At 34.6% G+C, this 25236-nt stretch overlaps 1 protein-coding gene across 21 annotated transcripts in view; it reads right to left on the bottom strand.

Annotated features, from left to right (window-relative positions):
• CDH18 (cadherin 18) overlaps nucleotides 1-25236 on the bottom strand; it is a 497477-nt gene that overhangs the window by 140775 nt on the left and 331466 nt on the right. For all 21 annotated transcript variants that reach the window (XM_038128610.1, XM_038128601.1, XM_038128611.1 and 18 more), the window contains one exon: nucleotides 17970-18449. In XM_038128610.1, the coding sequence (XP_037984538.1) occupies nucleotides 17970-18197 (228 nt within the window). In that variant the 5' untranslated portion in view covers nucleotides 18198-18449. The remainder of the gene's footprint in view (nucleotides 1-17969; nucleotides 18450-25236) is intronic.

The following is a 25236-nucleotide window of genomic DNA, read 5'->3' as shown; positions in this document are numbered from 1 at the left end:
TATTTCTTGAAATAGCTATTTATATTTATGCTTAGGATAAGCCTTATATGAATAAGGGGCTTAAATACAATGTGTGTATTTAAGTACACAAAAAAATGTGTACTTAATAATGTATGATCATGCCGCTGATATTAGAAAATTATCATGTGTTAGTTCTCCTTTAGAGAATTTATCATGTGTTAATTATTTGTCTTTCTGAATCATACATATATATACACATAACAGGCAATATTCTGCTGTACTCTGCAAACACACAATACAAGATCATCAGAAGAAATTAATAGTTTGTGGAAAAGACAACAGAAGTTTTTACTGAGGTGACAGTTATGGAGGAATTTTTAAATAAAATAGTATGTTTTGAACTCCTAGAGTTACATAATTGATATATGTGTAATTTTATCTCCTGCCCATCATTTCAACAAAGTGGGGAGACTTCCCTAAATACTTGGGGATCCTCCCATTTTGAGGAGTTTAATATTTTCTCATTTTTAAGCATATCATAACAAAAGCTTCTTTCCCCTTTAGAGCTAAAGCAGAACAGAAAGAAAAAATCTAAAGCTCTTGGATATTTGTACACTGCTGAATACTCTAAACCTGGTATTTTATATTTTTTTAACTTTTTGCAAAAAGGCAATATTAAAACTGTGAAAGGTAATGCCAGTCAGTAGAACTACTCAACTAATAGATACCATTGAAAATGTAACAGTACTGAGTCTTATTAAATTAATAATCCTTTCCATTGTTCTGGGAATCCAAAGATCTCAGAGAGCTGACAGTGTAATTTAAATTATGGTTCAATTATGGTTAAAGAATGGTTAAAAATTACAGTGGGTAACTTAAAGGTAAATAAAAGGTGAAGTTAAAACTGACTTAAACCCTTACTCTCCTTTCACAGCCCTCATGCTTCCAGTTCTGGCTGTTATTTCCAACTTGACAAGTTATTTTGCACGTAATTGTTCCAGCTATGAGAGAATGCATTTCTGCACTGCTCCTCATGGCAGTCTGAGACCTAAGAGTCTGCTTAGGGACTTAGCAGTACCCTTTAGCAGTGCTATCTGCTGTTCCACCTTCTGACTCCAATTGCTGCCTCCCTCCACTGCCACCCTGTACTCAGGATACTGTATAAATCCTAAAGGCAGAGGAAGAGGAAAAAATATTATCAGGCAGTTTAACTTATTTCAGCATGATGAGCATTTGTGAAAACAAAAGAGGAAACAATAATAGTAAACATCCAACATTTAAAGACACCAATCCACAAAATAAAGTAGATCTACAGAAGATAGTCCAATGTGAAAATATCATGTCAGAATATGACCCATAAAAATATTCTTGACACCTTTGATAGAATGAGAAGCAAAAAGGAACAGCAAAACCTATATAGAATGTGAAACTGGCCTTCTTGTTGACAAGTCTGTTTAATTTAAGCAGGAAAGGAAAAACTCTCCTCCTAAAATGCACATTTAATTTTGCAGTCATATAGTTACATTCAGAGTTGAACGGGGCCTTATTTCTTCTCCCTCATTTAGAGGTTCATAAACATGTATGAACAAATGTCTTTAGTTCTCAATTTCCCTCCTTGTCAGGAAACAAAGTTCACTATTAAAGGCCATAGACCAAGTCATTTGCAACTCTTCTGATCAACAAACATGATAGTTAATTAATTGATCAAGTTCTATTTGTTGTATGTATCATATGCACAGTTAATCCAGCCACACAGCTTCTCAGCGTGTCCTCTGCTGGGCATCCCACCTCTGCAGAATGGGTGAGAATTGTTCCTTTACACTCTGAAACTCTCCATGTATGAATAACACAGATTCTTCTATACATTACCTCATCCAGATCCTGCTACTGCCACGTAACAAAGACCTATCAAATAAAAGTAAATTCCAAATTTAGCTTTTGACTGTCAGCTGAATAAATCTGGCAAAAACCATAAAGCATTGCTTCGATGCTTAGGAAATTTTCTGAAGTTAGTCAGGGTTCTGTGAAATTCTCAGAAATACTGATTATGATGAAGCCCAAAACTTTAATATTTTAATTTCATTTTTTCAGAACTATAATATCTAAAGATTTGCAATTCTTTTGTTTTAACTTGAAAAGGAACAAGGAAAAAAAATCTTAGTGATCTGCAGATATAGAAACTTCAAAAGAATGACAAAAATTGTTATCCATAGATGTTTAATAAAAGCCATCCATTTTATTCTCGGTAAGCATTTTAATCTATTTCAAAAGTCAAACATCTCCTATAACTAATACAAAGCCTAAAGACATTTTCTGGCAAAAGAGACAGAACTTAAAGCACTGACCCAAAGCAGAAGGAATTCAAAAAAGTGATGGAGTATCTTAACCAAACAAGTTCATTGTCATTTAATGCCTTAAATCTGGCTGATCTGAGATTACACTCTACAGACACTGCATAGTGACCCCTTGGGTCTTTCTACACTTGCACTTTGTCTTGCTCCTGTATGCTCTGCTCTGTATTTCCAATGAACTTTTGCTCCACACATGATATTATTCAATGGCCAACAGAAGAGAAACCAAACTCTACATGTCACCTTATAACCACATATGCTTCCATTAATCATTTTACCATACAAAGCTAAGTCATGTTTTCCCCTCTGGGAAAGCCTAATTCATAACTGGTTTCTGTCAAAAATTCTTCAGAGGGTGCATGAAACAAACACCAGCTAGGACATGGATTTCAACATAGAATTACATTGTATACAATTCCCTACAAATGTGTCAAAATCATACAATACAATTTAGAGAAAAAAATCCAACGATTTGCTATTTAAATCAGCTGAGAAGCCAGTCTGTGAAATTCAGATTATTGTCACATTAGTGTGGTTTGCTAGAGTTTTCTCAGAAACTCAGTGTAACTGCATAAACTTCTATAATATGTTAATGTTACATTAGATATTAATTATCATAGAAGATGCTACACCTACTCTCTAGAAAGCTGCAGATCTCCAATGCTTTAGTGACTATGCTCTCTTAACAAGACAATAGAGATACATCTTTCTCTCTGCACAAAATCTGCACAAAGAAGAAGAAAACAAGGAAATGGGATGTGCAGAGCTCCCTTTTATACTGCAAGACTACCTGTTAATTATAGGCTTCAGTGGAGTGATGAACACTTCAGGGCAAAATTCTGCTTGTTAAAGTCCCTTGTTTTGTGTTCTTCGTTTGTGCCTTCAGACATATTAGAATGGACACTGGTAGCAAGTCTGCATCTGTCTAATGTAAAATACATTTGTCTGTTGTGGTGACAAAATCCAGGAAAACTGAAAGCCACTCCATGTGTACACATTTTTTTTTCCTTTTAATTAATATATGCTGGAATGGGGAGAAGGGGTTTCTTGATATATGGTGAACTCTTTGGATGATATATGGTGAATCTTCGGATGCAAGACTGTAGGCAATACAAACCAAAATCATTCACATTTTTCCTATATTGCTCCCCATTATCAGTACATGTAGCTGTAATATATAAATGAAATATATAGTTTTGAAACATACATTATCTTCCTATTTAGTACTTTTCAGAATCAAAAAAGATTTGAAGAAAGGTGCATTGAATAGCTTTTCTTCAGCTTCTAGTGCTCACATACAAAATGCTCACATATTTGTATAATCTTCCATAATGTGCCAGTGAGCTGCAGTTATGTTAAGATTGAATCCTCTTAGCCTCCAAAGGACCCACAAGAAGTTAGAGCAAGGATCTGTTGGAGTTACACATGAAACATGAAAGATAATAAGGAAACATAGCCACAGACCACTGGAAAGTGGAACTGCAACGTGAGAAATTTCAGTAAATGAATGGAATCCAGCTGAATAATGAAGACTGAGGACAAAGTATTTCTGCTGATTATAAACAGACTTTTAATTTTGCCTCCACTTCCTTGATAGTACTGACAACGGGGGAGGCATGCAGGTGTTAGAAAATACAGTAACTGGCAACAATTCAACAGAGGAGAATACCTTGAGAAATTAGAAACATTTCAAAAGAAGTTTATTCAAGGTAAATCAGGAGGGTTGACAAACTGGAACACTCTCCCACACAGAGAAGACTCCTTTTCTGCAGTTGGTATTCAAGAACTGAAACATTACAGATTTTTTTTTTGGAATAAAAGTATTGTATTATTACAATTGTTAATTCTCAGGTTGTTGGTTTTGTTTTGCTTTTTTTTTTTTTTTTGGTTTGGTTTTGGGGTTTTTTGTGTGTTTTGTTGGTTTTGGTTTTGGTTTTGGTTTCAGTTTTGGTTTTGATTTTGGTTTTTGTTTTTGCAGGGTCGGGGGTGGGAGGAGGGGAGGAGGATGGAAAGGCTACTTATTATAGGTATCAGAAACAGATCTTTCAATTTTCAAGAACTTTGAAGTTAACTTACTCAGTATCTACTGGGCCAGAAGGGAAACTTCTACATTCCCTCTGGGATGCCTGTGTGGATTGATACTTGCATCACATTTCTACCTAGGGCTTTTTAAATCCTGGTTTGCTACAAAGGGCTGACAGAGAAAAATATTTCTACATAATGTCTTTTTTGTGAAGGAATCAGAAACATTACTCTAACCATGTAATTTCCACTCAAGTACATTTGTATATGCTGCCTAATTAGGTCATATGCATTCCTTCTGCACCTGGAATGGGGAAACCCTGGATGTTTAGACAGACTAGGAAATGAGATGCTGGAAGTCAGTGCTGCAGAAAGGGACCTGGGGGTCCTGGTTGATGGCAAGTTGAACATGAGCCAGCAGTGCTCTGGCAGCCAGAAGGGCCAACCCTGTCCTGGGGGGCATCAGGCACAGTATCACCAGCCGGGCAAGGGAGGGGATTGTCCTGCTCTGCCCTGCACTGGGGTGGCCTCACCTTGAGTGCTGGGGGCAGTTTTGGGTGCTGCAATGTAAGAAAAACATTGAGATGTTAGAGAGTGTCCAAAGGAAATTATGAAGATGGTGAAGGGCATTGAGGGGAAGCTGTATGAGGAACAGCTGAGATCACTTGGTCTGTTCAGCATGGAGAAGAGAAGACTGAGGGGAGATCTCATTGCAGTTACAACTTTCTCAAGGGGAAGAGGAGGGGCCGACAGTGATCCCTTCTCTGTGGGGACCAGTATCAGGACCTGAGGGAACAGCCTGAAATTGTGTCGGGGAGCTGTAGGCTGGATATTAGGAAAAGATTCTTCACTCAGAGGGTGTTTGGGCACTGGAACACTCCCCAGGGAAGTGGTCACAGCACCAAATCTGACAGTGTTCAAGAAGTGTTTGGACAATGCTCTCAGGTACATGTAGTGACTCTTGGGATATTCCTGTGCAGGGCCAGGAGTTGAACTTGGATGATCGTAGTGGGACCCTTCCAATTCAGCATATTCTGTGATTCTGTGATTTTATTAGCCACTGTAATAATTATCAATATCCCTATCGAAGTTAGAGAAATATACTTGAGGGATGCATAGGTGTAACTTTAATAAAAATTATCACTTTCTGCAGTTGATTCACCAAGAGAAAAGTAATACATAATAGATGAAAGACAGTATAGTCCAAGGTAAAAGTTAATAGCTCTATAAGTAAGAAAGTGGCCACAGCTAAGAAAAAAATTACAGATTTTTCCCCTAAATGTGTTTATATTTTGAATAAGTGTATAGAAGGAAGGGAACTCTGGGTGTCACTGGTTTAGGGTTCATACACAGAGGCTTCTCAGTGGGATCTGATTTTCTGACAGTAGCTGGTATCTATACCCTAAAGTAAAAACTGAAAAGAAACAAATCAAACAAGACAACAATATGATTTAATTCCTAAACAGTGCACTAAACTGGAGCTACTGAGTATCACTAACCACTTGTGAGACAGAAGAGTTTTTTTCATTTGGGCTGGATTTTTTCCCCCACAAACTGTTATCAATATTTAAAAAATACTACCATATACTGCATATATTTCAGCTTTTACCTACATTAAAATTTTACATGATTCTTATGATTAATGATTTAAATAAACTTTGAATGAGAAAAAATTGTTAGTTTTCTTTAAGTATGAAAACTATTCATTGCTCTTGGAAAAAATCAAGTCACTATGTTTTCATGCAATGTAGATAGAAAATCCAGAAACTATTTCTTCCAAGTAAAATGTAAAACAAGACTTGCTAGTGGTCTTTTAGACATGTAGAGGAAAGGTTTGCTAAGAAGGGACTTATACTAAGGGCTGGAAATTTTGAATTCATCACTGATATTCTCTGACACAGTCAAGCTTGGAATAATGTTTAGTATCAGAACAAACCCTTGTGATGCAGGTGTGTGACAGGCAAAAGTGATTTTTGTTAACATTTATCTGAACTATCCGTATTTGTGGACACACTGCTCTGATTTATTGAATGTATGGCCTTTCTGTCAATGTGCCATAGTTTTTACCTGATGAATTACCTCAATTCATTATTGAGAGACTAATTAGGAACACTGATGTGGCATTAAATATCAAATAATGCTATACTAAGCAGTTTCACTAATTTCACACATGAACAACTGCATTGTTTCTTTTATTTTTAGGCTGTCAACCTTTCTTTTTTTTAGGTTTTTTTTTGGTTGTTTTTTTTTTTTTTTTTTTTTTTTTTTGCTTTTGGATTTTATGATTTTGGCAGGTTTTTTTTGTATGACTCTTACTGCTTGTTGGAGGGAAGGGAAAGAAAGTAAAAAACCATTCCTGATTCATATTACTTAGAACTGTCTAGGCCACTACCCAACCCACTTCATTTTTTTTTCAGCCAGAAGAGTCCTCCCCTATTCAGGTGTTTGATACACTACTTCCAAAGCCATCCTTTCCCATAAAAAGTCATGTACCTAAAAAGACAACAGCTCTAAAAAAATATAAAAATTCTAGAAATTAAGGTATTAATTAAAAATATGGAATTTATCAAATATTGTTGCTAATAATCTAATTAGCCTCTTCTTATACAGAGGCTGTCCTATATTTTACATCAGCCTTGTAGCTCTTCTCTGAAATATTTCTTTTGCTATGGAAAGAGATAAGAATATGAAAACCATGTTTTACATTTGAGGTACAGGTACACTGTGGTTTTAAAGAGTTACTGGTGGGTTTTTTTAACCCTTCCCAATGATTTCTAATATTCAGTTTGTTCATTGGATTGTTTCCAAGCACTTAGCTGATGGAGTTTTATCTTAGATATCATAGAACCTCACAGTCCTTTTAATGAGTGGTAACTGTTAATGCAGTTAAAACTACTCAACTCAGTTGCTGCTCATGTGCCCCATCCTATCTTTATCTGTACTGAATTTCAGTCATTCTTGGAAGATCTTTCTGCTAGACTTTTTTGTGGTCACTCTTTCCCCTTTTCTTCTCAGCTTCATATAATTAATAAAATTTGTCATCTCGCTATTTGTCACCTACCTGCTTTCCCCAAATAGTTTAAAATGCTAAGTGGTATTGCTTTTCCTCACATGAAAGTTTTGGGGATTTTTTTTGAGATTGTTTTTTGTTTGTTTACTGTGTTGCTATAACTGCACACTTCGGTCTTCAGGTACCAAAGTAGTTTTATATATCCATATACTAAATTTCTTTGGTTAGGTATTTCTTTCTGGATTTCTGCAGCAGGTATGTGTGATAATTACTGTTCATTTGTTGATATTCTTAAGAGTCTCTCCTACAATGCCTCACTTTGAGACTTCACCTTTGATGCATTCCTTATAAAAAACTATTAAAGGTCTACTAAAGAGATTAAAAAGCATTCTTTTAGCTTTCCTGCAACAGTCTTGTTTTGTCTTCTTTAGATGTTTTATGTCCCAGAAGTGTTTTCTGTTACAGCTGCCTCTTGTAGGCTTCCAGATCCTCATATTTCTAAAGAATTTTTTATTGCCAGTTTTTCCCCAAACTCACTTTAATGGGTTATTTTGCTTTACAATTAACATGTAACATTTCTCAATCCTTTCTATTTCTCTCATTTGGAAACAGACTTTTTTTGAAGTCTACACCTTTATTTGCCCTCATTGATGTATCATTTGGTCATTCCAACCTCCTATAGCCCTTCATGTGTTTCTGTCAGGTATTTTGCATTAGCTTCACGCATTACTTAAGTTTTGATTTAGCTCCTTTTTTTTTAGATTGATGACTAGATAACTTATGAGGCAGACATTTTTTATGCTTAGAGCCTTTTGATATTAGGGTTCAAACTCAATGAAAAATTCAACCTGTGTACCAGGGAGTAAATGAAGTCTCCCATCATTGCTGAAATTTTCCTGTCTTAGAATCTATCTGAACATATCATCAGCAACTTTGTTATTTCAGTCAGTGGGGATAATGATGATGTTCTCACAGTTCTAATATTACATCTGAAACATCCATACAGATGTTAGATGCGGTTTTATTTGTTGAAAGTTATGTTGCCATGATTTCACCCCAGGTATTCAGATAGTAAGTATTCATATATCTAGAGTGTGCAAACATTGCTTTGACAGTATTTCCAAATTCAGAATGATACTTCTTTAAGCAACTATTGACTTTTACAATTAAGTAATTATATATATATATATATATATATATATATATATATATAGTAATAAACATTTATTAAAAAGCTTGCTAAAAAAAAGGTAAAAGTCGACCATACATTTCAAAATGGATTTTCACTATGGACATTTATATTTAATGGACATTTATATTAGCTATAAACATTTCTGTTTGCTTTGCAAACATATACAGAAGCCCTTTCTTGAATAGGCTTTCCTAATGTAAAGGAGGGTGTGTGTTTGTTGGATAGCACCTCTTTTATCAGTATCACAAGAATGTCTCAAGTGGGACCTTTGAATATTATGAAAAGATCTCTTCAGTAGAGCTGTAATTATTAGTATGTCTTTCATAGGAAACCTTGAAAAGCTCTCTTTTTTATACTGATATCTTAAGTATCCATTATTATAATTCACAGGAAGACAATTACAAAAACACATTTTGGCAACAGTCAAGGTTAAACATATCTAACAACAAAACAGACAAGGACATGCAATGATCTAATGCCACACAAATTAATTGTACACTAAGCCTGACCTAAATCCAAAGTGTAAGTTTATGAATACAAACTTTTAATTCTGATGATTGGAATTTTGGTTTTTGTTTGTAATCTGATGAAAAATTTAAAAATATTAGAAGAGCTAAAATGAAGACCTGATACAAATGTTTAAATATAGGACACCTACACCACTATTCTTCAGTAACAGACTTAGGACAAGCTCTTCTGGGGAGTTTATTCCCTAAGCCCATTAATAACAACTTTGCAGAGAGACATTTATGTAACATTTCTATCTCCTGTCTTGAACAGTTCCATACAGGCAACCTGTCTTTTAGAAAACCTCAACAAAATTCTGGGGAGAACAGACTTTTTGGCAAATGGTCCCAAGATCACAGGAATACAAAGATGACTTTAAAATTATTCTGCTCTAATCTCAGATGTAAAGATTTATCACTGCTCAGGTTCTTGACTGTAAAACATTTTGCATAATCTGACTGCAGACCTCACCTCTACACTTTCTTCCCAAACAAAGATGCTGGTGTTCTTCTTACTGGTATTTAAAGTATATTTAAATTGCAGATGATAAACTTAAGGGAATAACTATTTAAACGAGAACTAACTGCTTGCCAAGGACCAACCAGAGCTAATCCAGCTAGGCAGAAAAAAAAAAAAACAAACAAAAAACCCATTCTGAAATAGTGCTTTCATGTTTTTACGGGCTGGAGTTTTCCACTCCAATAAGGAGAAAAAACTAGTGTATTTTAGAAATTAAACATTTACAAAGACATTTCATCTCAATATTCATCACAGCGTTTTTATTTCCATAGACTGTGTGTTTTATGATTAGAAATGATGGAGAACTTTTACATTTAAGCCTTAGTTCTCCTGCTTTACTTCTTATTGTCTCACACTTTTTATTGCCATTAAAAAATGTGCATGTGTTCTAGAACAAAATAAATTACAATTTCGACATTAGATACAAATTTTCTATGAGACTTGAAGGATAACATCTAACCAGTGCAACTTCTAAGGCAAAGAAGCAATTGCTGAGAAGCCACCACATTCAAAATCAACAAAGCTGAGTAATTACAGCTGTACAGAATATGGTACACAAACTACCATTGGCTACCTCTGCTGAGTCTAGGAATATTGCAGTTTCATAACTGTTTGCTTCTCAGACATTTTGAGAGTAATTAATAAACTACTAGACCTGAAATTCCTATTCTGCTACAGCATCTTCACCTTAGAAAAGTGGACCAGAAAAGCATGTTCTACGTGGTTTCATTTGTCACATAGGTCTAGATGAAAAAAAGGCCTAATTTTGATGTTCAATTTACTTCACCTTTTTAAACGTTTGTAGCTTGTTATACGGTAAAAAAAATTATTTAGACTATAGTTTGAATCATTCAACAGAAGTGTTCCTGACAGTGTTTGAACAAGCCATGTCCAGATAATATGTAATTTTACAAATATATCCTGAATGAGTTGATAAACTATACTGAATAGCAAATTGATGTAGCACAATCTTTTAAAAGACAACAAGGCATGTGGGTGTTGAAAGTTACACAGACAATGAACATGAACGAGCACCTCTCTTAAAATAAGGTCAAGAAGATATTTGAGAAGCAACTGACATGCTAATTCACACTGGAGTTTATCAGCGTACTTTCAGCTTCATTATCAATTGATTTACAATCAGATGGTAAATATCCTTTAATGCAAAGTTACTAACCCCATAATTAATAAAAAAATATGCAGAATTATCTTTGTTTCCTCATTGCTACATCTGATGGATGTAATTGGTGTAAAACCTCTTTTTTATGTTTTTGTTTATTTGTTTGTTTTTCTGGTTTTGTTTCTTTTTTATTTTTTTTAAACAGACACTAATTATATGGCTATTTTACATAATTTTCATTTAAAGACTGTCAGAGGTTAAGAGGCTATGCATTCAAAGCATGGCATGAGTTAAAGATGCAATTATAGAGCAGGCATGTTGTACCACATCAACTTCATGTTGAGTCAGTCTTGCTGACTCCTATTCACCAGCCCAGCAGCTCACTCAGTATTCTTTCTTAAGACCACAGAGGGAGAAAATGAAATGCAGCAAAGTTCATAGGCTGGGGAAAAAACGGAGAGGTCACTGACTAGTACCTATAACACATTTAACAAGAGGAAATTGAATTAAATTTCTTGGTAATTAAAAGATGTTGCTTGTTGAGGAAAAAAAATGCAAAAAAATTAAAAACAACTTCCCCCCACACCCGACTTTTTCCCAAGTTCACGTTCAGTCCTTACTGGTCTCTCTCTTCTCCCCTAGGGGCACAGGCGGATGGGGAATGGGGGTCAGCAGGCAGCCCCTAGCAGCTCCCCTCTGCATCCTCTCTCCTCACATTATCCCTGTTCCTACGTGAGTCCATTCCAAAAGCCTCAGGGAAAGCGCAGCCCCGCCGGGCTCTCTGCCAGGCCGCAGGGCCATCCCTGCCGGGTCTCTCCTGCCCCCGGCCCTGCTCCCGCTGTCCCCTCGGGGCTCGCAGGGCTGTTTCTCGCTCGCTTCCCCTGGCTCAGCCCTGGCTGCCGGGCAGCGTTTCGCCCTCCCTTGCCCAGGCTTTCCCCGGGGCTGAGGGGCTCAGCCGTGCCCTGCGCTGGGGCCGCTGCAGCCGCTGGCACCGCCTGGGGCTGGCCCGGGCAGCCCCGGCACAGCCCCGGGACTGCCGGCACTTCGAAATGTTAAATCCATTCATGACCAAAGAAAAAAAAAAAAAAAAAAGAAAGGGGGCAACAAGGCAGGATTTTCTCTCAAAAAATTACTGCTAAACGATTTAAGTGAGAAGTGGCAGTTCTGCACAAAAGATGTTGGTTTCATCAATGTCCTTGTTCAGTGTAAAGAAGATTGTCTGCTGGTGTGGCACATTCATGAGAGAATAAGAAGTAAAACATATTAAAAAAAAAATCAAGTTCTTCAGTCCATAATAACTTCAAGGAAGATTAGATCACCTTGACAAAATTATTTTGAACCATTAATTTAAATAACAGTCTTCACGTAGAGAGCTGATGTTTTGCAATACAAAACTGACAGTCTCTATAAAGCTTCCTTACAAAAACAGTTATTACTTTGACATATTAGACTTAATGTAGCTGTTTTGACATAAAAGAGCCAGTTTCTTTTTGGTGCAATTTCATGTTGACTTAAATGAAGTTAAACAAGGTAAACACTTTATCCTGTGTCTTTGGACTAGGACTGAACTTCAATATGTTCATGCTTTTCTGTTTCTTTGGTTGGTCTGTCAAGTCAAAATGCCCCTGACAGTGCCATGCTTCAGGAAACCTCAGATATAGCTGGACACACTGGAAGAAAGTCAGACTGACCTGGCTGATGAAAGCTCTCTCTTCTCTTGGATCTGATTTTCCCTCAAATGACCTTTAAATATTTAGAGATGCCACTTAAAAAAAAAAAACAAAAACAAAAAACAAAAAACCAAACCCAAAAATGTAAGGGTCCACAGCATTTTGTGACTTGTAGAATTCAAGTAGTATGCCTTCAACCTTTAAATGTGAAATCAAATGACATTTCTCAAATGAAGGAAGAAGGCAGCAAAGTTATCTGTACAGCAGAACTCAGGACAAAACAAGTACATACGCATGCCTTTTTATTTGGGAAAGCTTTGGGTTTGGAAAGAATATTGAATTAGCTTTTTTGTAAAAATTACAATAGAAAAGAAGATGGCTAATGTGATATCGGGCCATATAATGTTGTGCTATACTGACATCAGGTTTATTATTCATGTTGTTCTTGCTACTACATTTTCCCTAGGTATAGAGGAAAATTATTTTATATAAATACATTGTTTGTGAAACTAGCAACCCAAAAGGTAGAAAGTGAGATGCATGTTATTTGAGAAGTTGCCTTTGTTGTTGATGACACTTGTGTACCTTACATAGGCATGAAAATGGCTAACTAATCATGTACAAAATATTTAGACTATGTCATCCAAAATTTCCTTTCAATTTTCTCTACTATAAAATAAAACTCCTTTTTATCAAAATAAATTTTGGAACTATTTGCTTGTGCTAAAAATGATGGAAAGTCTGATTTTTTTTTAATGTAAATCTCTAAAATGGAATAAAAATGCTTTAATTGTTAAACTCCAATTTTGTTTTTTTCCTTGACACTTATTCCAAAACATATATGATGTCCCCTTACTGTCATTAAATCAGAGATGGGAAATTCTTTTGATCTGGTCAGGGAAGATTAGATTCACTGTCTTGTGTTAGAACTAACTTATTGCAATAACATGTCACATATTGCTTTGAAAAAATAATTTTGAATGACAAGTCTTTTATGCTGTATTTATGTTTTCAAGAATAAAAGGATGAATTAGAAGAACTGCTAACTTGTAAATCCAATGTAACACCTGGGATTCCTTTCCTAATCTAACTTTCAGTACAAACATTTCAAGACACATTAAAAATTGTTACTTTCTTCTCCCCTTTCCTATATTCACATTTATTTCCAGCTGTTCCATAGTTCCTTATCTCCTATATCAACATTAATCTGAAACTGTTTTTTCATTACAGGTAAACATGTAAGAACTAAGTGAAACGCCATCCCCCAAACTAAGGAAGAAAAAAGCAGTTGAAAACAAATGCAGATCTGAATACCTGAACAGTCATTCTTATTTACTCTTCAGAAGTCATCTGAAGTGAATTAAGAGATATAAGTTTCGTATTTCAGAGATCAAAAGGGTTCACAGATAAATTTTCAGTCTTGTGCATCATATTCCTCTGCTATTCAGTCTTAATAGCATGACTCACTCAGCCCCAAATCCACAGTGACCTTCATTTTATCACTGCTTACTTACTTCCCTCTCCAAAGAAAAAGGACAGCAAATGTGTAGTTATGACTTGCTTCCAGTGCAAGTGATTTTTAGAAATAACCTTTTAAGAAGGAGCAAGACCCTCTGGAGACAGAGGTGTGAACGTTCAAAATGAAGAATGTTATGGACAGAAACATGTAGTCTTTTTCACTTATTTCCTAAAATTCTTTATTTTCTATTTTTTCCAAATGTTGAGACATGAGTTATCTAATCTAGAAACATGCAGAAAATGCAAGAGAAATGTAAATGATATCAGCTGTGACAACTGAGACATGTAAAAGCTTGGAGTACTACAGCCCAAATTTTTCTAGATTTCTGCAGGAAAATCTTCATTCCTCTGAGCTGGTGCAGCAGGTAACTGACTCATCAGTGCCTTCACTAACCCTGCCCCTTTCTGCACTCACGGCTATAATTTCATTAGAAATTTACATCAATGACACACAAAAGACAAGAAGTCTCATATAACTGAAAGCTCAGTCTGCGCATTCAAGTTACTTATCTGAGGCAATGATATTTTATCTTCCTTTCTCAAATTTCCACAGATTCTGCATTGCAAACACACCCACACAGACACACGCACAAACACTTGCACCTGCAGGTGATTAGGCTCTCCGAACTAACGCTTCCAGATACTACTGATTATTCAGAAGTTTTCCAGAAACTGTCCACAAATAATTAATAATTTTGGTGAAAGAATTCACTGTGGTTTTAAATACTGTAAAGATACTTTTTAAAATACAAAACTTTTTTTTTTGGTTCTTTCATTGGCGAAACATACTTTGAAACACTGAAGACTTGCCCCACATGCAACAGCGGGGAACCAGCTCAATGATCTGAGAACCGCAGACAATATCTACAAAAGGATCATTTTCCATTTCTACAATAAGCTAACCTGTGCCTCGCCATGTTCCTAGAAAAACCTTGTGAGTATGGCTAGTAGGAATTAATTCTATATAGAATTCTTCAAATGACATTTCCTTGGAGAAAAGGAAAAATGACTGAGGAATGGGGGGATGCTTGAGACTAAAATACAATGATAATTTGTTGTCCTAACACTGTTTTTATGATGATGGCAGTGAATTAATCCATCCTCTTGACAGTCATTTCACAGTAAGAATGAGAAAGCTTACCATTTTCATAGAAGGCCTACCCTATTCTTGTGCTCACTGTGCATTTCCATGACAATGACTGTGAGCATTGTAACACCATTGTACATAATGACTCCGCTTTCTGTGATGTTACTCCCAAATTCGGTGTGAAATATGTGAAAGGACAGATCTGAAATGGTAGAACTCTCACCAGTGAAGCAGAGTAGTCTACGGAATTAATAATTGACAGAATTAACAGCATGCTGCCACCCAACAGAAGCCTGGAATTGAAGAGCACTGACTTCCTTTATGACTGAGGGGCTTTGTTTGAAAATTACTTGTCAAATTAAAGGCATGTAAAAGGAGACCTTGATGAGGTGTGTACAGTTTAATGCAACATTAGTAAAAAATCTATTTTTCTAAAATGTCTGTTTTTCATGTTTAATGACCACTACTGAAATTTTGCTAATTACTGATATTATGACAGTCTCAGTTCAGGCTTTCCTCCCCACCCCTCCTTTTTTTTTTTTTTTTTTTTTTTTAATTGAAAGTATATGCCTGAGCTAATATAATTGATCTTTTCTTCAAATCAGGTCATCAGAATAATCACACCAAATGGAAAATAGAGTACAGTTGCTTTCAAGTTCCACAAAGCTTTTGCAAAGACAAGCATACTAAAGTTGTGAAGTACTCACAGTAGAAAATTATGATCACCAGAGGGAATTATTTGAGAAAAATGAGAGAAAAACTGGTAAGTACAGAGGGAGAAATGTCCTCAAACAAGGCATACAGTCACATTTTGACCACAAAGGATAGGAAGAAATTCTATTCATTGATCTCTGTAAATGTGGCATTAATAGAGTGGTCAGAGGATGAAAGGAAATATATAATAGCATCATAAGAACATAAAATTGAAAGGGACCATGCTTTAGCTCACTGAATCCAGGCTTCTGTTCTGGCATGCAGTCATGTCTATAAATGCTTTCATAAAGACAAATATGCTGTACTTTGAAACACCATCAGCTTTTATTTTTTTCTCTTCCTGTTAGTAGCCTCTTTCAGAATCTGACTTACTCTTGTTTTCATTCTAAATTTACTAAATGTGAATTCTAAATTAACTCAAAGCCACCAAAACCTTATTTTTTCAAGTAAAATTGCAATCAACTTAAATAGCTTTTATTTTTCATTGTGGTTTATTCAGAGGTGTATGTATAGAACATTATGTGCCCTTTTCTATTATTTATGGAAATAATTAAACAAACATATTTTATTCTCCATTACTATCCCAGCCATAATGTTCAATTCTTTCTGTACAGCTTCACATATAAAACCATTTTTCTTGGCCAAAAGTAACCAGAATGGCAAATAGGTCAACATTATTTTCCACAATGGCTTCAGTGCCCTTTATCTTTTTTTTTTTTTTTTTATTTTTAATATATCATCTTTTGCAGCTTAGTATCATATTCACCTTCTTTAAAACATACATGACACTAGGTCTGGTAACCAGCTATTTCTCTTCCTCTCTCAATTACAATAAATCACTAGTGTATTACAAAAATTCATTACATAGTTCTGTACAGAACATTCTGTTCTGTAAAGGTTTACTCTTTATTTCTATATCCAAACCATATTCATAAAATCTAGCTCTTTTCAGACAATGTTTTGATTCTTCTGCAAAGCTTTGCATCAACAATATTTTTGCAACATTTTTTTCTATTCCAAAATCATTTCTGAAAATGATAATCAGTGTAAACCAGTCTGAAGGCATATCTCCTCATCCCCTTACCCCTTTTAAAAGCTTCTCTTTCAACGCAAATCATTACCTTCATTTAGAAAGGTCCTTTCTCAGTTTAAATTTCCTTTACATATCTCAGTAATTTTTTGGCATTCTGAAATACTTAGTATTTTGATAAGTTTGGCATAACAGAATATTTTTTTCAGCCTTTGTGTTAACAGTCTCTTAAATACAGTTGCTCCACTTCCTATTTTTAGTTCAGAAGATACTGTTCAAATTTGGAAGCCCTTACTACCAGACATCTGTGATTTCAGTGACTACTGGTTCCCTTGCATCACTTTCTAAAAAATAATTTTCAGAATTTCTAATTTCAAGGGAAACTAAAATGAAATAATTCTTTTTTCCATGCCTTCTTCCCCATTAACCATCTTACTTTACCCCTCATATTCTATGTATTTCTCTGATTTCATTAATGTAGGTTATCTAATAAAAAAATTCTATCATGCAGCAAGACAGTCATCAAGGAGAGCAAAACTTCCTCTGTAAAATATAATGGGTTAAAGTTATACAGAGAGTTGCGTGTTATTTAATGCAAGTTAAAACCCAAGCTCTACAGATGACATTGCATATGATGAATCAGACTTCAGCTGGCCAGGCTTCAGTTCAATTACATTAGTCTGAACATTATGTCTGAAGTTCACTGTATATATCAGAATATAAATGCAGGGCTTTTTCTTACGGACTTCTGAGGAACTCTAACAAGTAACACACCTTGTATCTCCTCCTATGAAAAAAACGACAGAGGATTTCCTTTTGGAGGAGACCTTTTCCACCCTACACCCAGAGTGGAATGAATACCTTATGGAGCTTAGACTGCATTTTTAATATTCCCTGAAGCAGAACTGAATATAATTATGAAATAGTCTGGAAAAGCCATTAGCAGTGACCCCGTGAATTTAGAATTCTGGAAATTGATGTAACAGGATCAACTGCACATACTCTGTTCAGCTGAGCTCAGAAGAAAAACTGTTTTATCATATTTTAGTATCTCCATCCTATATACTTTTATTTATCCTTTTGATAATAAACACAGTATTAACAGGCAACTGGCAAGTTCACTGTAAATATATGTAGCAATCTAAGAGGTGTCTTCCCTTAAAAGAAGAGGTACCATCTAAGGAGATGAATGATCTGCCTCTTATCAGTGCCACATTTCAGGGAATGGAAAAAAACAAACAAAAGCCAAAAGAGAACAACCACCTTACCTTTCCTACATACTGAGGATCTGGTCCCATGTGTTCTTCTAAAACAAAGAACTGATTCCACACCCATCCACGCTTTGGACGATGATGCACTTCTGTTTCTCCTTCTATGTGTTTGGTTTGATTTCTGGTCACCTTGATGGAGCCATGGTGAGCAGCTGCATAACACCTCTGCACAAAACAGAGACAAACTAGGACTGGGCAAATACAAGATGTACTTGTAATTCTCATTGTAGGCTAAGATTCCTGTTCAAGGTTTTCTTTCTCTTGTCCTTTTCAGCTGTAATCCTTCAATAAGTTCCCGAGAGAGAAGGTGAAGTCTGCTTCAGAAATACAGTCCAAATTAGGTTTTTCTGCTTGTTCATGGTTTAGCTGTCCATTTGGGAAAGCTCAAATTATATTTACATTATGAAAAGCTGACTGGGAAAATTGTATTTCTTCTGAGGTCTTCACAATAGAGTTCCACGGCCGACCATTTTCTCTCTAATATGAAAAGGAAAGAAAGACATTTACTCATCACTAAAACCAGCAATTTTCTGGTTTCTGACATTAGATTACATTCAAAGTTGTACTAAGAACTCAGTCAAAGACTGTCATTGGAACTAAAATTTCATTTCAGTGGTTCCTGTAAAAGCATTTCCTGATTGTTTATGTTAAAATACAGTACGACAGCATGGCTCCCACAAGCTGTGAAAACACTCGTAATTAAAACCTGGGTGATTCAGAACAGTTCCTTTGACTTTTACCTACAAATCATTGACCTGATCTGGCAGTAGAACAAAATCAGTGCTACAGTGTCATTAAATAGTGATCGCTAAATCATTTCACATGAGTTTTTGATGTTCTATACACCACACAGCTTGAGGAAAAATACCTAGTCTATAATGGGTTTTGAAAGAATGCCACCGAAATGGGCTTTGAAAATTCTGAGTCAATATTAGAGCATACTGACAGGAAGCTTCAGTCAAAATGTGCATTTTTACACCTTGTGCTTTATATAAATTCAAACCAATATCATCTAGAACATCATAAAATTATGTCATACTGACAGGAATTTCATGTTGTTTTGATATCAGTATTTTCAGTATATTGACAATATTGTCTCAACCTCAAAAAGGAAAATGTAACCTCTTTTATTACAATAATAAAATGTGAATATGTGTGGAAGTTGATGTAGTGCTTAAAGCCAAGTACCTTGAAAGTAAAATATTTCTTCAACCTTAGAGAAACAATTACATTAAAGTAACCATTTGTTCAGTTATCTGATGATGTCAAAGATTATCGCCTTATCAGTCAGTCCACCAGGAGTCTGAAAACATGCAACTGAAACTACAAAAATTGGACTCTTCCAATATTGGTCTTCTTTGAGTATCATAAAGCTACATAAACAGAAACATAAGCTACATAAACATAAACAAAATTAAACTAATTTTGTTTCTAGGTTTCATAGGAACCCAACTGAATAAATTCAAAATCCCTAAAGAAGAACCGTAAAAGAAATCAGAAATCAGACAAAAAAATACTGCAGTGGAAGAAAATTTATTAGGTTTCTTTTGGCTGCTATTTGTTTGAACTTATGTTTCTCTCAAGTCCGTAATAATAATGGAATCCCAAACCTCTTAGCTGAAAACAATTCCTCGTCAGAACAATGGAAGAATACTTCAAGACTACTGTACATTAGAAATAGACAGAAAGGACATATTTTCCATTGCTAGTACTCAGTTCAGGACAGTGGGTTTCTGTCTCTTGTGGTTGTGCAGGAGCTCAAAAAGAAACTCTGTATGGCATTTTCAACTAAAGAAATAAATTTTTAGACATCTAGCATTACCCTGTTTCTTGTTTCCAAAGCACTTTAGTCTTGTCCCAATCCCTATGAAGTCCAAGACACCATTCCCTTAAAATTCTGGCATTCCATTTCTGAAAAGATTTATACAACATGAAGAATTATTATCTCTTATAAGTTCAAATGTGATTTAATAGGATTTTTTTTTTACAGTTAAATGATGTATGATGTCTAAGTTAGATCCGGGATAAAATCCAGCCTTTCTGGGTCTCACATTTGTTTCTGAGTATAATATGCTTCTTTTTTAGTTTCCTTGCCTTTCTGCATTCTTTGCTGATTCATAGAAAATTATTGGAAATAATTTTTTACCTTGAGGCATGCAGTTTCCTTGTACAGATTTCTATATATACAGATGATCTATTTAAATAGATTAGTCATCACTATACTTTAGATATACATTAAAATTAAGAAGTGTCTCACAAAATATTAGTGCTTTAATTTTATCCGTTCAAGTATTATTTTTTCTTCCCTTTGTTTCCATCCTGAGAAATGCTGGGGAGACATGCATAAGACCACAAGCAGCAGGAAATAACTTAAAAATGGTATGTAAAGTGCATTGAGATTTCTCAAAATAGCATATTTAAAATGTATTTTAGATTATTGCTACTAAATTTTCTTTTACAAAATCTGTGGGAATAGTTGAGATGGAAAATCCTTGCCTCATAAAAATGTGTATATGAGTACAGAAGCAACCAACAAATCAAGATTTACTAAGCAGAACTTTCTTTCTTTTCCCTCTCAGAAGTCATCCACAGGAAAAAAAAGAAAAAAGAACCAAAAAACCAAACAAACCAAAACAAGCAAGATGGAGCCTGCAGACTGTTGTGCCAGAGTCACATATTAGCTAGAACAAATATTAAGGACATGTTATATTAATAGATATAGATATATCTGTATAATATATATTATAAATAATATAAATTTGTATTTTAATATTAAATAAAATATTCAAATATATTGTAAAAATAAGATAAAATACAACAACAGCAAAATGTGAAGGGCTTTTTCATCTTAAAAAAGGTCTGTTTATCTTAGCATTAACATTAACTAGGAGGCAATACATTTTTATTTAGTAAACCCACTGTTTTATTAAATTCAATTAAGAAATTTGATCTTAAGCAACTGAACCCAAAATTAAAGTTTTAAAATCCTTTATTCTGAACAAATATGTTTTTTACTATTATTATTATTATTATTATTATTATTATTATTATTATTATTATTTAATTATTATTATATAATTAATAATAATAATAATAATAAAAATAATACCAACAACTACAGCAGCAAGAAAAAAAAAAACCACATTGCAATATCTACTTCCTGGTTTACTCATACTTAGAAGTTCATGCCTTCAACAGTTCCTGAATTGTACATGAAGCCTAAAGAATCATTTCCAAAAAGACAAATTTGGCAATCAAAAGAGGAGGGGGCTTAAGTGTGAATTCTTTGAAGTGTAACACCTCTGGTAAACATCTTTAAAGCCAAAGACTAATTAATGCTCAGTACAAAGGTCATTATTCAGCACTCTCCTACTAAAGGTCTAGAATAAGCTTTTAATGAAGACCTGGCACCCACCCAAGAAGAAGCCTCAAATATACCTTGAAGATAGCAGAGTGTGTCTACAGGGGAAAGTTCAGACAGAAACAGCTCACACAGTTAACACAGAGGGGACAGTAAAACAAAGATTAGACAGGAAACAGAAGAAAAACAGAGACAAAAAAAGAAATGAACTTTCTGAAATCCCTTGAATTGAAGCTAACATACTGAGATGCTGCCAGCTCATTGCTCTTGTCTGCAGCTTCAGAGTAAGTGTCTTGATTTATGGCTTTTGTTATAAAGATTCATGCAACTGCAGAGTAGACTTGTGTTATAGCCATCTCCTGGGAGCCCTCATGAAAATGAGTAGTGTAGCTCAAGAGACTGTCAGAGTGAGTTAAAATTAAAATAAATAGTTAAAAAATATGAGATGGGAAAGTTCTACCAACATTGCTGGAAATCATTACAGCACAGTACTTACTACTTAGTGTAACACCCTATAATGAATTCCCAGGAAACTAACAGGAACATAGTTTTGCAAAATGTGTATGTTTCACCACCACAAGGAGATGCATCTTTTGTAATGGGTACTTGCCCTGAATCTCAGTGTCCTCTCTCTTCCATCAAATTTAGCCCCATTTGAATTCTTTTGAACGATTGAATTTTGCAGATGCATATTTAGTGCAATTCAACTTATCTTTTATACATCCCTTTTAAGTTTCATGGTGACAGAGTGACAATTAGCTATGGAGCTTTTAATGAATTGCTTATATGCTTTCTGACTTCTCTCTCTGCCCCCTGCCCTGTAAATCTCCTCTGATCAGAAAAAAAAAAATTGATTATCAAAATCTGAGCAGTTTGAAATCACTATCATTTATATATATATATATATAAACCTGAAAAAACCTCATATCTTGGATTGCCTGTGTTTACTGTTTATTGCCAGAATTATATCCTTCAGCACTGCAGTAACAATGGTGTATTCACCTGGAGACCAAAGGCAGAATAATGCACTAGTGTCAGAAAGGAAAATTGAATGTGATTTTTTGTTACATCCTTTGAATAAGAATTTGATAGATTGCCAATAGAACATACAGTATTCCTGAAGACCTCAGGTAACAGGCAGGAAAAAAAAGTGACATTTCTAGGTAGATGAAGGGAAGTTGTTCATCTACAGTTGATCTCCATTCTCCATTCCCAAGGCTGGTAGAACTGAGCTATGGGAAGTTACACAATGAACTGAAGCAGCAAGTTTTTCTCAGCCTAGCTAATAGTGACACAATATATAATTGTCTGTCTTCTGCACATGCTAGTCAATCTGACAGAAGTAGTGACAAAACTGTTTTGGAATGCATTTAAAAGTGTATTACATTACTATCGTGCCTCTTTGTTGTTTTAGTTGTACCTATGTGTATGAGACTGAAAACTAAAAAAAATCTAATTAAGAAAATGCTCTTGAAATAGTTAAATAGCAATTCCAATAACCAAAATGTTTTAACTGTAATTCTATATTGGCAGACCATCTGGAAATGGGAAGCTGGACTCCTTTTTTACTTCAATAGCATAAGGAAATTTCCATTAATTGGTAAGGTAATTGCAGGAGATATCAAAACCCTAAATTTATTGCTAAATTTATTTGTAGGTATTGTACTATTCTGAAACATAGTCTTTATCACTCTGGAAACTGATCAGTTTCCTAAATAAATAGAGAGAAAAGAGCATTGAATGCCCCTCTCCTCACCCCTTTAAGCCAGCAATTCTAGCAGATGTCTGTACAGTGTCAAGGGGTGTTATTTCTTGTATCATTCTTTCACATTTACACAGAACATTTGCTAAAGAGCATAACTATTCACAAAAACTCAAAAAGTGTCTATAGTAATCAAATACCAACTATTACTTTACCTGTTAAATTATTCTATATAAACTCCTCTTTACAAAATAAATAGAAATAACAACAACAATTTAAGAAAAAATAAAGGCACATCCATGAGAAATGACATATTTCATATATAGCAACAGAAATTCTGTTGTGGGAAGATAAGGGTGGATAGGGGAATCAAAAATACCAACAAACAATCAGACATTAGTAAAAAAAAATAGCATGAGAAAAAAATATATAAATATATAAAAGACTGAGAAATCACTGGAAAACAAATCAAGACAGAGAAGCAGATTGGAAAGTTCAAGTGGAAACAGCTGAAGCTGTTAGAGAAGATGTGAAAAATCCAGCAGTACAATGTCTGTGAAATCTAAGAAATATATTTTTTACAGTTCAAAATAAAGCCATAAATAAAGAAATATAAATTGTTAACAAAAATCATGGAATGAAATTCCACAAGGAACATAGATTTCTGATAATTGGTATGTTGAAAAGGGCAAGGGAAGTACAAAGCTGGTATATTTTTCCCTATCATTTTTACATTTCATACTCAAAAAGCTCTTCTAATTTCCATATTTTCACAAATAATTCACAGATAAAGCCAACTGATAACACATTTAATATAAAAAAATTAAAAATATATACCATATTAAGAAATAAAACAATATAAGGACAACTGTAGAGGCTTAATGATTACAAGTTGTTATGTAGAATGTGCAAAAAGCTGGGATATTCTTAAATTCAATTTACAATCAGAGAAACACATTATACAAAATTCATTACTTAGATGACTACATCACTCTTGCAGACATTGCCCAAATGAAAATCAAGAAAAGGAAAAGAAATGCCCTTCTTTTTTGTTTTATTCTCACCTATTATCTCCTATCTACTTACAGGGAAAGAAACAGTTATACCAAAAGCTCAGAGGAAACAAAAAACAGCATTCATATCCTGGAATACTATTAAATAAAGGGAAATCATGTGGTTTTGGGCATTAGTAAGTAAGCTAGATGGTCCTCTGAAAAGAAGTTTACATAACAAAAAGACAATTTGGCATTACAGATGTGGGTTTTACATGCCCTAATGTTGTAATTAGATACCAAAGAATAGTCACTGCAAAAGTAAAGAAAAATTTCTTTCTCCACTGGATTTTTCAAAGGTAACAGTAACATTTAGCTGAAGAGTTAGCATTAAGTCGTTTTCAATTATTTCATACAGCAAAGTGTGATGGATTTTTCAACACCATCCTGACTGTTATACACACATCAAATAATCCACACTTATGAGACTCCATTCTTCTTACTGGCTTGGAGCTCCAAAGAGACAATGTCAGAAGACTCCATTAATTCTACAGGTTATAGCATCTAGGATTTCTTCTTAAAGTGTTCACAAGCCAGGCTATTTTTTAAAGTGTAAAACTTCCTCTTTCTCTCTTCCTGATTTTTCTTCTATGTGAGGCAGATAGTATTTTAAAATATTCCTTTTGCCTTCAGTTACATATTTCATAAGGTTTAATAATATGCTTTTCTAAATTAATATTTCTTGTTTAGTGACTCAGCTCCAGTAGCTTTGAAGTAACAGAAATTGATATATTACTATTCCATAAAGACCACGGAAAATTAAGCTTAGCCATCTTTTTGGATTAACAGCTGCTGAATAAGTAAGTAGCTTATAATTATTTCACTATTTTTCAGAGGCCTAATTGAAAGATAGTGGGTTTTGTTCATATTTGCATTATGTGTTTGGTTTTAGACAGCTTGTACCTAAACCTTTAACCCAGCACAAGTATGGACTCTTCTTTATTTTTAGCACATAAAGTTAGTCAGATCTTTTCCTTTGTAAAAATATTATATTGTGTTAATAATATCTTGAGACTGAAAAATGAAGAAGATAAGACCAGAGATAACTTTCCATTCAGCATTAACACCCTGAGTTTTCTAGGGCTTTTTATTTATTTTTTTTATTATTTTAAGTTCTGTTTTTTCAAGATGAAATACAAAATTTCAAAC

Source organism: Motacilla alba, chromosome 2, assembly GCF_015832195.1.
Source record: "Motacilla alba alba isolate MOTALB_02 chromosome 2, Motacilla_alba_V1.0_pri, whole genome shotgun sequence".
Taxonomy (NCBI): domain Eukaryota; kingdom Metazoa; phylum Chordata; class Aves; order Passeriformes; family Motacillidae; genus Motacilla; species Motacilla alba.
This window is presented reverse-complemented; position numbering and strand designations above follow the sequence as displayed.